The sequence below is a fragment of the Gossypium raimondii genome, chromosome 13, assembly GCF_025698545.1.
Source record: "Gossypium raimondii isolate GPD5lz chromosome 13, ASM2569854v1, whole genome shotgun sequence".
NCBI lineage: Eukaryota > Viridiplantae > Streptophyta > Magnoliopsida > Malvales > Malvaceae > Gossypium > Gossypium raimondii.
The window spans coordinates 58,584,767-58,597,998 of NC_068577.1; the positions used below are offsets into that span (position 1 = coordinate 58,584,767).

Sequence of the window (13,232 nt, forward strand, 5' to 3'; positions counted from 1 at the left end):
CTTTTTAACCCGAACTTTTAAAAATATAAAAAAATGATTTACAAATTAGTATGGGTGAAAACGAAAATGACGATGAAATTTCGAGCGGAATAGAAGTTGAACAATTTGTCATTCTGGAAGCAAAATCTTGTCCTTTTTATTCTTAAATTGTTGATATTGGATCGAATTAATGTAGATTGAATCGCTTCGAGAGAGTTCTTTTGCAGTTTGAAAATTTCAAATTTTCTAGATCGATCATTTTTGACTAGACTGAAGTCATTTCAAGTTGTTTCGATAATTTGTAGTCAGGATTAGGGTGATATTTTGGCCGAAAGAATTAAGTGGCTACGAGTTGTCGACTTTTATGAATAATTCGAATTGATCGGTGTAATTTTAGTGTGTTATTAGTGTCATAGGGGGCGGCGCCGGCGGAGAAAGAAAGTGGCATGGAGGTGGCGCGAAAGAAAAGATGGCGCTTTCTAGACTAGTGACTCATTTCTTACTTGTTAAGGAGTTTAAATCAAATAATTAATTAATTAAATTTGTTTTTAAATAATAATTTAAAAGAAATGAAAGAGGCGATTTGAGTTGAGAGGTTAATAAACTATTAAACTACACTGAATTCATCAAAAAAGAATTTTACCATCAAACAACTTCCTTATCGCTAATATATATAAAAAACCCTATACCCCAAAATATTCTACCGCCAGCAAACCTCCAACGCCTCACTCTGAACAAAGCAATCATGGCAAGCAAAGAACCAGATCACGAGCACAGAGAAGACGAGGATGCCGCCCCCGCCGAGGAAGAAGACACCGGAGCTCAAATCGCCCCTATCATCAAGCTCGAGGAAGTCGCCGTCAGCACCGGCGAGGAAAACGAAGATCCGATGCTCGATCTGTCTGTATTCTTCTCTTTTACTTATATTTGTATTTCCGATTCAAACGTTCTCCGATTTTTCTACAAATTCCAACGATCTGAATATATTTATTTTATTGATTAGGAAGTCGAAGCTCTACCGATTTGATAAAGAAGGCAATCAATGGAAAGAGAGAGGCGCTGGTACCGTGAAGCTGTTGAAGCACAAAGAGACTGGAAAAGTTCGCCTTGTTATGAGGCAATCTAAGACTCTCAAGATCTGCGCCAATCATTTAGGTTCGTTCTCTTTGTTTTTCTCTTCCTCGATTCGGTGTCTGCTTAGATTTCTTTTCTTACTTGTTTCATAATGTTTATTAACTAAAATATTTGTCCAGTGTTGCCGACTATGACGGTGCAGGAGCACGCAGGGAACGACAAATCGTGCCTGTGGCACGCTTCTGACTACGCTGATGGTGAATTGAAAGATGAACTGTTCTGCATTCGTTTTGCATCTGTGGAAAGTATGTATATTTTTTTTACAGTAAACCATTTTGCTTCCTTTTGTTTGCAAAATGAAATCGAATGGATTTTGTTTCAATTATTTGTTTTACTCTAAGATCTGGAGCTGCAAGTTAGGTTTTTAGTAACTCGAGAATGTTTGAGAGTCGAGCATTGGTATATTCTTCAAGTAGCTAGTGACTAGCATTTTCTCTTATTGATTGTTTGAGTGCTTGGTTTAACAAAATTCTAAGGTGTATACTTCAATTCCAAGCAATTGAAATTTAAAATTATATTTGATGAAGTGAAAAACTTTGAGGCAGATTCTTGCTGATTTTTTCCCCTCTATTTCTCCATATGGCTGTGTTAGGAGAACATAAAAATAGCTGTTCTAGATGGTCTTGTTTGTGGTTATAGAGTGCTAGAAAGGTTTATTGAAAATTTCCTTTTGTTCCTTTATGGGTAATTGCATGTTCTTTTTGTGGTTGCTGGAAAACTGCAAAATACCGAACATGAAGAAATTAGATATATTAGTAAGAATACTGTTACACCTAAATGTTGAGTAAATAATATAGTCCTGTTCCCTTCAAAGTTGCCATGAACTTCGGGTTTTCACCTTGCTTGGGTAGCTAAGTTGAAAAATTGTATTTTAGGTGATTTTTCTTATGGATGGAGGATTTCTATGATGACAAATTGAAGTATCTTCGCATGTTTTCCCTAGTGCTTTTCTTGGGTTCGATATTTCTTCATTTGGAGAACTGATTAGATGGTAATGTGGTATATTATCATGTCATTTAAATAGAATTTTTTTCCATATTGATTACAAAATGTCGGTTAAATACAAACTATGGTTATCCAACTGAAGAAATATAAAATTAACTATTGTTGCTTGAGTACTAGCTGTTTGCTTTGAATTATTGAATGATCTTTTAATCCCTAAATACTTGGTCTTATAGTGTTCTGTATCATTGTGCAAGTCTTTTAGACCGAGTAATAGAAATAGTTTGTTTATGATTTGGGGTCTTTAATGTAATAAGTAATAATAATCATATTTTAGTGCTTGATATGTCACGTGAAGTGTTTCATTAAAAAGCTGTTTCTGTAGGCTTTATTGTTTCTTGTAAAGAAAGTGTTAACAAGAATAATTAACGTAGCTGGGTTTGCATTGTAGTTATAGATTAGCTTGCAATGGTCCTTTTGTAATTTGCCTTCTCTTTTTCCCTTTGTTTGACTAATTCTCTATTCATTGGGGGGAGCAAAGCATTCTAGTTTTAGCTGATTTTTCTTGTTCTTGAAATTAGATTGCAAAACCTTCATGCAAATGTTCCAAGAAGTTGCTGAATCACAAAAACCAAAAGAGGAAAATAAAGATGCATCTGCTGCTGCTGGACTGCTGGAGAAGTTGAGCGTTGATGAAAAGAAGACCGAGGATAAAGCCGGAGAGGAGAAAAAGGAAACAGAAGCCACAGAAAAGGCAGATACCGATAAGAAAGATGGGGAGGCAGCTTCCTCAACTTAAAAGGCGGTTGGGTTTGTTTTCCATGCCATGTACTTTTGGCGAATATGGTGAGAGTAGTCACTGGCATATTCCTCGGATGGAACTAGATGTGTTATTGGTTGGAATGGTCTCGAGTGTTTGTTGAGGTTTGGTTGTACCCTGGGTCATGTTTGCATGTTGAGATTCATGTTTTACGGTCATTCAACCGGGTTTTCCCCAGTATTATACTATCATGCTGAATTTTTCTTTATGCTCATTCCATGCATTGACAAAATATAAAAAAGGTTTTTTTTTTTTTTGGGGGGGGGGTGGTTTAGTTATTTGAAATTTGGATCTTTGTGTCTTGAGAATAGAGTTTGGGTGACAAGAAATTTGGTTTGCCTGAATTTGGCTAAAAGTCGGATGCTAGTTTTAGCTAAACTTCTGATATATGGATTTAAGAAATGATTACGAAATGGCCGGCCCCAAAAGAGACTTAATTAATGCAAATTTTTTTTTTATGATTTGAGATAAATATTAAAAGTATGCATATGTGAAATTTTGATCATGGTTTAAATGTTTATACTAATTTTTAATTTTGATTCAATTTTATGCCTTTAGAGTGATAAATATATATCTTTATTTTTATATTGGATAGTATGATGTTGATAATGATGTTAGTGGTTTGCAGCTTGTAAAAATTGACAAATTGAATTAAAGTAAAATTATATATAATTACATAAAACTTATGTTATACCCATTACCTTATTTGATGATTCTTGAGCTTCAATTTGACTGGGCTCGGTTGTATTAAAAATACTTCAAAATCAAGTCTAATGACCCTTTTGGACGAAACCGTAAGATTTAAATGGCAAAATGGAACAGCAGGAGGATGGTTTTGTATACGTTAATGTTTTTTGTTAAAGTGAATCTCGAACATGAAATTTATGATAGAGTAAAAGCTTCATTCTCACACGCGTCTAAAGCTAATAATACAAACGTATATTACAAAAGAACTATATGATTGGACATAATATATAGATTTTTAGTGAAGAAGTATTAAGACGGCAAAAAACTTTGAATTGCTTTTAGATTAATTGTTTCCCAATAAACAAAGGAAGACGACGGCATTCAATTGAAATATAAAGATATATTTGAAATTCACCCATTAAGCTGGTTAGGTGACACTGATAGTGGCATTACACTTGCTCTCTCCTTTTTCTTTTATCTGGAATCTCCCTCCATTCTTTTATTTTTTCAAACTTCACTCTCTAAATAATATATAAAGGTGGAACTTTCGTACATTAGAACAGTTCCCTCATCCCAAATTTTGAATTTGGATGTGGGTTATGAGTCTGAATGTGGCATCTCCGTAGATGTCCATTAAACACTGCTTTTTGCCTACCTTTCATCCTTTCCCTTGCTTCAGTCTACACACTCAGCTCTTGGGAGCTCTCTCTCTTTGATCAACGCCAAGCAAGCGAAAAACAAAAATAAGAGGTATCAAAACCCTCTTCCTTTTGCTGTAAGTTGTTTTGTTTCCTATACATTATTATTCTCTACGATATCAAATAACCATTTTGAAAATACTTTCAAGAGATATTATGATGTCGTCGTCGTCGTATAACTACAAATTCAGCAGATTTTCTTACTTTTCTAATAATCATTAATCGAATATCTTTGGTTTTCTTTCTTTTCTGAAAAGCATGAATCAAATCGAGTTGAAGTTTTTTTGTTTTTGTGATTTGGTGTTGAAGTAAGGTTGATGTTGTTTTGATTGACGGATTTAATAAAATTGCCGCGATTGTAATAAGTATGGCGTTTTCTTTTAGAGGCGTGGACGGCTGAACTCGCGCTGATAATGTACCTGTCCATGGGCCGGGTCGGGTTCGGGCCAGGCCCGAAAATTTTTTGGCCCGCATCCTAGGCACGGGCCCGGCCCAAAATATGGGCCTAAAATTTTGCCCAGACCTGGCCCGAGAAAAATATCATAAGCCCGAGCCCGGCCCGACCCATTTTTAAAATAAATATTAAAAAATTATTTTAAAAATAAAAAAATTATTTTAAAAGTATTTTAAAATTAAAAAATAAAAAATAAAATATTTATTATATTCGGGCGGGCGGGCAGGTCCGGTCCGGACAAAAAGTGGTGCCAAGGTCTGCCCGTTTTCAAACGGGCCTCATTTTTTGCCCAAGCCCATATTTCGGCCTATATTTTACCCGAACCTCCCATATTTCAAGGCGGGCCGTCAGGCCAGCCACCCACCCATGAACAGGTCTAGTGCTAATATCTATATGGACTGTATTTGGTCCATTCCTTTCCTTCTATATAAAAAAGATTTTATTCTAATAAAATATAATAATTCAATAGTTCTTTTAGTATTTTAACCTACACTAAAATTATCATGGAGAGGACTCCAATTGCATCTTGTGTCATTTAATAAAAATAATAATGTAGGTTAAATGAAAGATTAAATTGGTTATTTTTGTTAAAAGTTTAATCTATTTGCACGGTTAAAAATTAACATGGTTGACGGAATAATCAAACAAATGTATAGGGACTAACTTTTACAGGAGAAATAAATAAAATTTTTAACAAAAGACTAATTTGCTTTTGATATAAAGTATATAGACTAATTTATTCATTTTTAAGTAGAGGAAATAAAATGCAATCCAACTTTTAATATAGGGACTTACATGATACTTTCGCCATATACATATATATGTACTCTACTACTACTGTAATTAGCTTCTATTATAATAATGTACAAACATTATCTTTTATTCCATCATCTCGAATTTGAGCTTTAAGACAACTTTACCCCTACACTTATGAAAAGAAAAAACAAATTATAAACATTGCATTCGAGCATTTGGCTCAAACGCTTGGTGATGAATGTAATTCGGTGTACATAATCTCATTTCTCATTTCCAATGGATACATGGAAACACACTTGTTTGGTTGAATTGAGAAATGAGAAAAACAAAATAGAATTACTTGGTGGCCACGTTAAAAAATATGCTAGCCTTTTTGAGATACTGTGGTAAGGCATTCCCACAACGAACTAACTACCGCTACCTTTATGTTTGTTGCTTCATTTTTTAAACAATGGTTTAGTTTGTTGCAACTGAAAATGAAAATTGTGGTCTAAATCCTTTGATTGTGTCCTAATTTGATCTTTGTTTGGTTTATGTTGTAAAAGAGGTAAAAGTATAATATTAGGCACTTGGCAGTTTGTCTCTTGTTCTCCTCCATTTGTTTACATGCCTTTAGGCTAAGGCTTATTTGATTCCGCATCTTTTTGTGATTCTGCAGTAATTTGGATTTGCCGAAATGCCGAAGAAGAAAATAACCAAAAAATGGCTATCTGCAGAAATGGATCGAAGAGTCAAACAGATGTTGAATCTGATTGACCAAGATGCGGATTCCTTTGCCAAGAAGGCCGAGATGTATTATCAGAAACGGCCGGAACTTGTGGCTCATGTTGAGGAGTTCTACCGTTTATATCGAACCTTGGTGGAGCGTAATGATTATCTTAAAGGAGAATTGAGGAGGAATGTTCTGTTGGACGTTCAATCTCAAGGTTCAGGTGTCTCAGATAATGGCTTTGAATTGCCGCCTACTTGTCCCTCTCCTGAACAAAGGTTGACTCGTAGGAGGTCGGGTGCACGAGCTGCCGGTTTTGAATTCTTCCTTGGTTCTAGTTGGAGCGATATGTACCAGAGAGGAGATGACGAGTCGTCTTATGTAACAGATTCCGAACCGGAGTCTGATGATGGATCGGTTAATAATTACACGGTTTCATCAACGACGAATTTAGGCGATCAAGGGGCGGGTCGGAAGACAATTGAATTGGAGATTGAGCTCCGCGAAACGAAAGAGAAGCTACAAATACTTGAGGATGAATCGGAACTTCTTGCTCGGATTAGAAAGTATGAGGAAGAATTGAAGATTGTTAATAGAAAACTACGACTTTCCGAAGAAAAAAACAATTGGTTGACAATTGAGCTACAGAAATATAAACAGATGGAAACATCGGAATCGGATTCATCCGAAGAAGATAGTGTTAAAACTGACACTTCAATGGTTCAAAACAAGGTGGATAAAGAAACCCTGCATGATGATGGCAAGATCCTGCCCTTGGAGGATGAGTTCAATTTGACTAAAGAAATGCCTCAGGATCCCGAAGCGGAAATCGCGTGTTTGAAACTCGAGAATAAACAGGCGTTTGAAAAGATTCAAAGTTTGCAGGGTCAGCTCGATATGGCTCAAAGCGAGATAAGGACATCGAATACGAAACTGAGTATACTGAAAAAAGAGGTTTGCAAGCTGCAGGGGAGAATGGCTATGTTAAAGGATGGTCTAGTGAGCCGGGATAATGAGATTAGGGAATTAAAGATAGTCGTATCCGATGCCGAGATGAAGATTTTTAACGAAAAAGCGCAGATCGGAGCTAAGGTATCGAAATTGTTGGAGGAACGAAGTTATTTAGAAGAACAACTTAGGGATGGGGAGTCGCATGCTCGGTCTTTGGAGGAAGAGATTAGAAATGTTCTTACTGAAAAACGAGAATTGGAGGAGAGGCTGCACGATGAAATCGAGGCGTTGAAAACAGAGATTGCTAAGAGAGGTGATTCCATTAAAATTCTAAATGAAAACCTCGAGACCTTGAAATCCGAGAGAGATGAGCTCAAGATGAAAATCGATTTACTTGAAGAAGAAGTTGGTTATAAAGGTGATCAAATTGTTGAAATGGATAAGCAACTGCACCGATTACGTGTGGAACACGGGGAACTAATCGCTAGTGCTGAAGGAGCAAACAAATTGGTGGAGGAAATGCAAGGAAAAGCGAAGGAACTAGAGGATGAAATCGAGAGGCAAAGTAGAGCAATAGCGGAAGCAGCGGAAGAGAAAAGAGAAGCTATACGACAACTCTGCTTCTCTCTCGAACATTATAGAGATGGGTATTATAAGCTTAAGCAAGCATTTACGGGGAACAAGCGAGTCCCTATTTTGGCAACATGAACATCGCAATGTTTCTTGTTTAACAAGAGAACGAAACAATCAACAAAGCACATTCAACTTCCGGTCACATCGATCAATGGGTCGAGAGGATGAACTTCGTGGGGGTTCTGTTTGTGTATCACTTTAAGCTTCGCTAGGCCTTGCTGTCAAGTGTTTCATCCTGTTTCTGTACATGCATGCCCATGCACATGTTATCAGGGCTCAATGAGGTACACGTCTTGCTATACTGCTTCTCAAATTGTAGTCATTGATCAATTATGCATTGAATCAAGATAAGTTGACACATATATATGTATATATACAGGGTGGGAGAAATCCATCCTATTATATGTTGCATGGATCCTATATTTATATATATTAAATGTCATTATATATATATGTTCCATGGATCTTTTATGAATTTAAGTAACAAAAGATAGATTGAGTAAGAAAAATCAAAATATTGAAAATTGACTTGTATTAAGGTGTTTGGATATATAGCTTATGGAATATAAGTTTAAAAACCATGGTTAGTCAAAATCTAATCAATTCTAACTCTTATTTAATATATAATTAATTTTAATTTATTGAAAAATTCTTAAGACTTATAATTATTTTTAGAAATACTTATTTCCATAAGCTTAAAACCATGGTTAGTCAAAATCTAATCAATTCTAACTCTTATTTAATATATAATTAATTTTAATTTATTGAAAAATTCTTAAGACTTATAATTATTTTAGAAATACTTATGAAAAAGACTTTGAAATTTTGTAAAATAATATTTAAAAGGCATGAAACAAAACTTATTTTGTCAAAATATATTTAAAAATCTAAAACAAAAAATTAATATGAAAAAACCGAGAACCAAATCAAATTATGAAGAACAGTTCAAAAAATCCAAAATACCCAACCGAATCGAACCGATATCACCATTGACGAAAGTTGCTGGTACTTAATTGATACACAAAGGAATGGATGATCGAGATGGAACGTTCAACTTATTTAGGACATGAGCCATCTTATGAGGTGGCCCGAGAGAAAATTTGGAGCTAAGATAAGAAGAGAAGGTATGAAGACTTACCATGACCTCACATTAGGCCATGAGTGATATGTATGGTCTTTTGTCTCGAAGTGTCACGTGTTAAATTGTTATTAATAGGTCTAAGATAAGTGATACTAGATATAATTTGGAATACTTCAAAATTAAATAGTGTGATTGATGTCTAGTGTAATGATTAAGAAGTAGGTCCTACGAGAAATCTGGATGTAGTACTCGTGAAGCGAATGACCCGAGCGGTCCTAGCAAAGTGGAGCAAAAATCATTTGCCACTATACTAATTGATAATTACTAATGGTAAGTCTAATTAGGAGGCTTAAACGAAAACAAAGGAAATCAACATTGGCAATAATATTCCATAAATAGTAAAGAGAGAAGAGATGCCAAATGGCTAGTGCTTTATGTAAATTACATAGTCACATCGACATGATAAGTCACCTAAAGCCTAACCAACTTTGTTCCTTTTTGTATAAACTAGGGTTACACTTGAAAAAAAATTGTTATTACAACATGACAAATAAAGAAACTGCGCCGAAATGTTTGACCAGCAAGTGTTTTGCCTTGATTGGAGGGCGGCACCTATTTACACAACATCTTTTTATATCTTGGTTTCATTTTCAAACCTCTCTAGGGTCTACAAAAAGGGCTCTTGTTGGTGGCACTGTCGTCAATTTATGAACACTCTTTCTATCTTCGTTTTTCAAGCTCTTTATACACCACAAATCCTCTGAGCAAGACATTGATTTCCGATGTGGGATGTGAAGTTTTGATCTTGTGTCATTACCTCCAATTTCTGTAACAATCACCTTACAATCTTTGGGTCTTGATGAAGCCATGTTATGGACGAAATTACACAGGCTTTTCACCAGCTTGCCATATAATGGACCTTCACCGTAAACTCCATATATGAAGTAGAACCCGAATGGATTGAAAAAATCTGGTATGCTTGGCAATTTAAAGCAGGGAAGAAACTTTTGGATCAACTGTGAGCTCTTGGTGTACATGAAACAAGATATGGGTACATTCCCTAACCTTAATTTGAAAAGCTCACCACTATTCCATACACTTAGCATTGCCCAACTAGTAGGGACTTTGCCCCATGTTTCACCTTTAGGATAAGACACCCAAGTCCCTAAGCTTAGCTTGTTTCTTAGTATATTGCCTATATCAATTGGGAAGAACTCTGTTGAAGACAAGTATTTACGGTAGAGAGATTCGGCTTCTTCGATTTTGAGCTTTGTTAGTTTGAAGTTCGATGATATCTGAGATGATCGATGATGGTTAACAGGGTTTACGAGAATGGCCGGGGTTCGAAACTTAACGTAACCTAGTTTGTTTACGAAGAGCTTGTAGGAGGCTTCGTTATCTTTCTCGGTGGCCATGTAAGTATAATCGACGTCACATGCAACGAACCATTCCTCGAGTTTGGTCACTAGTCTCGAGCCGATTCCATGCCGTCGGTAAGCGGGTGCAACCCTTAAACCTAAGATATAGCCCACCTTGGCTACATTCTTGGGAGGCTTGTGTAGTGTTACTAGCTTTATTGTGCCTTGGATAACACCAACCAATTGACCGCCCAACTCGGCTACCTAATAAACAAAATGGTGATGATCAATAACATTATATGGTACAATATTGCAATGATATAATCAAATATGTAATGGTAGCTACCAACCAGCATGTTGTAAATGGGACTGTTTTTTATTCTGCAAATTGGGTCACCCAAAGTGTCTGTGAAGAGAAATGGTTTATCAGCTGGACCTACTTCACATATACTCTCCAGACCTTCAACTCGAACTCTGTCGTTTTGGGCATTGTAGCTTCGTATAATAAGCTCCCCACTACCATATCCCATATTTAAAGAATTAATAATTGAACTGCCACCTTAAAAACACCAAAGAGAAGTGTTAATTTATTGGAGAAGATAAAGAGACTTTGCTCAGAAAACTCATGGCGACCATATATATATATACACGTGTGTGTATAATGTTGAATAATGTTGTATGTGTGATCAACATCAACCCAGCTAGGGTTTCAGACAGTAACAGTACTAAGACAAAAAAAGGGTGATGAGATGTGGTTTTCTTTTGTGTTTTGCCATTTTTGAACTTTAATTAAGCCAATTCCTGCTAGGATAACATTCAGTGCCAACACGCCATTGTACTCCCTAAGCTCCTATATGTTGTAGCCTAACTATTCCTCCCTCAATGTCATTATCAACTAGAACCAATCATAAACAATGAGCGATTATATATTGCAGTTAAAACACATTCACATTCACATAAGATTGGGGTTATAGGTTGAAAACTATGGGTTAAAAGGCCCATTTTTTCTAAAAAGAAAAGTCAATAAAATTGTTGGTTTTGGTTGGAATTGAGCTTTCAAAATATAAAAAGACTTTATTGCAGCAAATTTGTGTTAAAAAACACGAGGCAAATTTAAAGATAGTGACCGTCCATATATAGATGAGGTATATTTATAGCTAGTTAAGATAATAAAGCATTGAATGGTCAGACTCCATTTATCGACCCATCCTACCCTCAATCAAGGATCCAATAATTTGAATATTAAATCTAATGGATCGTTTTAATCTCCCTTAAATAATATTATTATCACAAGAAAAGATATGTTCATCATTTTGATTCTTACTGGAAACAGCACCTGAAAAATTAAAACCATAATTGATGAATGAAGGCAACTGATGGCAAAACAGAAAAAAACTCCAAAACACATGGAGGAATTTTCTTCTGTCTTTTTGCACTATATACGTACACACACATTTTAGCTTCCTATAATTAGTGTATGTATCTAGCAATGAGTCCATGCAATAGCCATAGGTCTAAACTTCCTATTTCTGCTAAACCTCTTTGTTTACTAGGAGTCTCCATTTTAAGAACCTTGGTATTGGCCGGTTTGAATTACAACTTTCAACTTTCAGAACACACACCTATACATATAAGATAATATTTATTACAACTTATTAATATGAATTTCATCAAACCTGTTGGCCCCCGATAGGATGACATGGAACATGACAAGGGTGGATGTTGCTAAATCCACCACTGCTCCGTAGTTGGTATATTCTGCTCTACTACTCGTCATGCTTCACTACTATCATCCCTATAGATATTGGATGCCCCACCGCTCAATATTAATTTACTTTTTACTATATTTCTTTGATTTTTATATTTTTAAAATAAGTAAATGTTTGAACATAATTCTTCAAAAAAATATTTAAACATAAAATATAAGAATTTTTTCTATAATACATTTTTACTCTTTTAATAGTTATATATATAAGAATAAAATAATAATTTTACAGAATGAAGTGGCGGAACAAGCAATATTACTATAACTGTTCCATATTCACCATAAAAAAAAAATTCACCCAACTTGCCTCACATTCGCTTTTCAAAAAAAAGAAATTCACACCATTCGAAACGGATCAATTAGGAACGCATCGGGTGATTTGAGTTTTGCCATCCCTAACCCATTAATGAGTGTTTGCAAATATGTGCATTAACCACGTTGTATGCATGGTTTTCTTCGTTGGGTATATTTAAAAATGAAAGGGTGACGTGAGGGTGTTGCATACTTCCATCTATTGTTGTAATACTGGGATGATTATGCCATTTACAGCTCTTAGTTTCATTATTTTTCTTAGTATGTTCCGAAAGACTTTTTATGCTAAGTGGACTTCACTTGATGATGAGATGTATACATAACAATGTGTCTCAATCCCGAATCCTAATCTAAGGTAGTTAGGAGAGAGTTTAAATATAATAAGGAACCTACAAAAATCATGCATCCAACAGTATATATTCAAAAATAAGAAGAGGAAATAGCTTCAATTTTGAATGAAATATATAACTGATGGATACCAAACAAAACACAAATTGGATACGCAATTATTAATCTCACGTATTTACAATTAAGATAATGATGAAACACGTGTTGCATAAGCTAAAAGATGCATGAGATCATGTACATGTAGTTTTTCCTTTATTTCACAACATTGAATTGCAGAGAGGGGCATTTGTCGTCTGGGTTTTTGCTGCACTAAGCCTTCTTCTCTACTCTCCTACAATTTAGAACAAAATATATATGTTAAAGCAACTATATTATTATTATTATTATTATTATTATTATTATTATTATTATTTCCCACTTGCATTTTTACTTTCTCCTTTTCACTAGGTTATTATCCGACTTACCCATAATAATATATGAAAGCCATGTGAAATGACGAAAGCTAGCCTGGACTGGTAACCATGGAACAATTGTATCAAACATAACTCTAGTTCAAGCTTGAAATATATACATATAGGTCCTTCAAATGCTAAAGGTCAATTTTA

General features: G+C 35.2%; 3 protein-coding genes across 3 annotated transcripts; 2 read left to right on the forward strand and 1 right to left on the reverse strand.

The window, feature by feature from the left end:
• The first annotated feature begins 597 nt into the window (after positions 1-597).
• Positions 598-3,083, forward strand: LOC105782717 (ran-binding protein 1 homolog a). The gene is made up of 4 exons (XM_012607648.2): positions 598-879; positions 983-1,134; positions 1,233-1,358; positions 2,637-3,083. Exons 1-4 carry the CDS (start codon positions 725-727, stop codon positions 2,852-2,854), a joined length of 651 nt encoding a protein of 216 aa, XP_012463102.1. The 5' UTR covers positions 598-724; the 3' UTR covers positions 2,855-3,083.
• A 1,042-nt stretch (positions 3,084-4,125) lies between these two features.
• LOC105782714 (protein NETWORKED 4B) lies at positions 4,126-8,204 on the forward strand. The gene is made up of 2 exons (XM_012607644.2): positions 4,126-4,312; positions 6,129-8,204. Exon 2 carries the CDS (start codon positions 6,147-6,149, stop codon positions 7,836-7,838), a length of 1,692 nt encoding a protein of 563 aa, XP_012463098.1. The 5' UTR covers positions 4,126-4,312; positions 6,129-6,146; the 3' UTR covers positions 7,839-8,204.
• A 1,045-nt stretch (positions 8,205-9,249) lies between these two features.
• On the reverse strand, positions 9,250-10,773 carry LOC105781901 (probable N-acetyltransferase HLS1). Its single transcript, XM_012606429.2, has 2 exons — positions 10,553-10,773; positions 9,250-10,466 (listed from the first exon to the last, which is right to left on the reverse strand). Exons 1-2 carry the CDS (start codon positions 10,730-10,732, stop codon positions 9,495-9,497), a joined length of 1,152 nt encoding a protein of 383 aa, XP_012461883.1. The 5' UTR covers positions 10,733-10,773; the 3' UTR covers positions 9,250-9,494.
• Between the last annotated feature and the right edge of the window lie 2,459 nt (positions 10,774-13,232).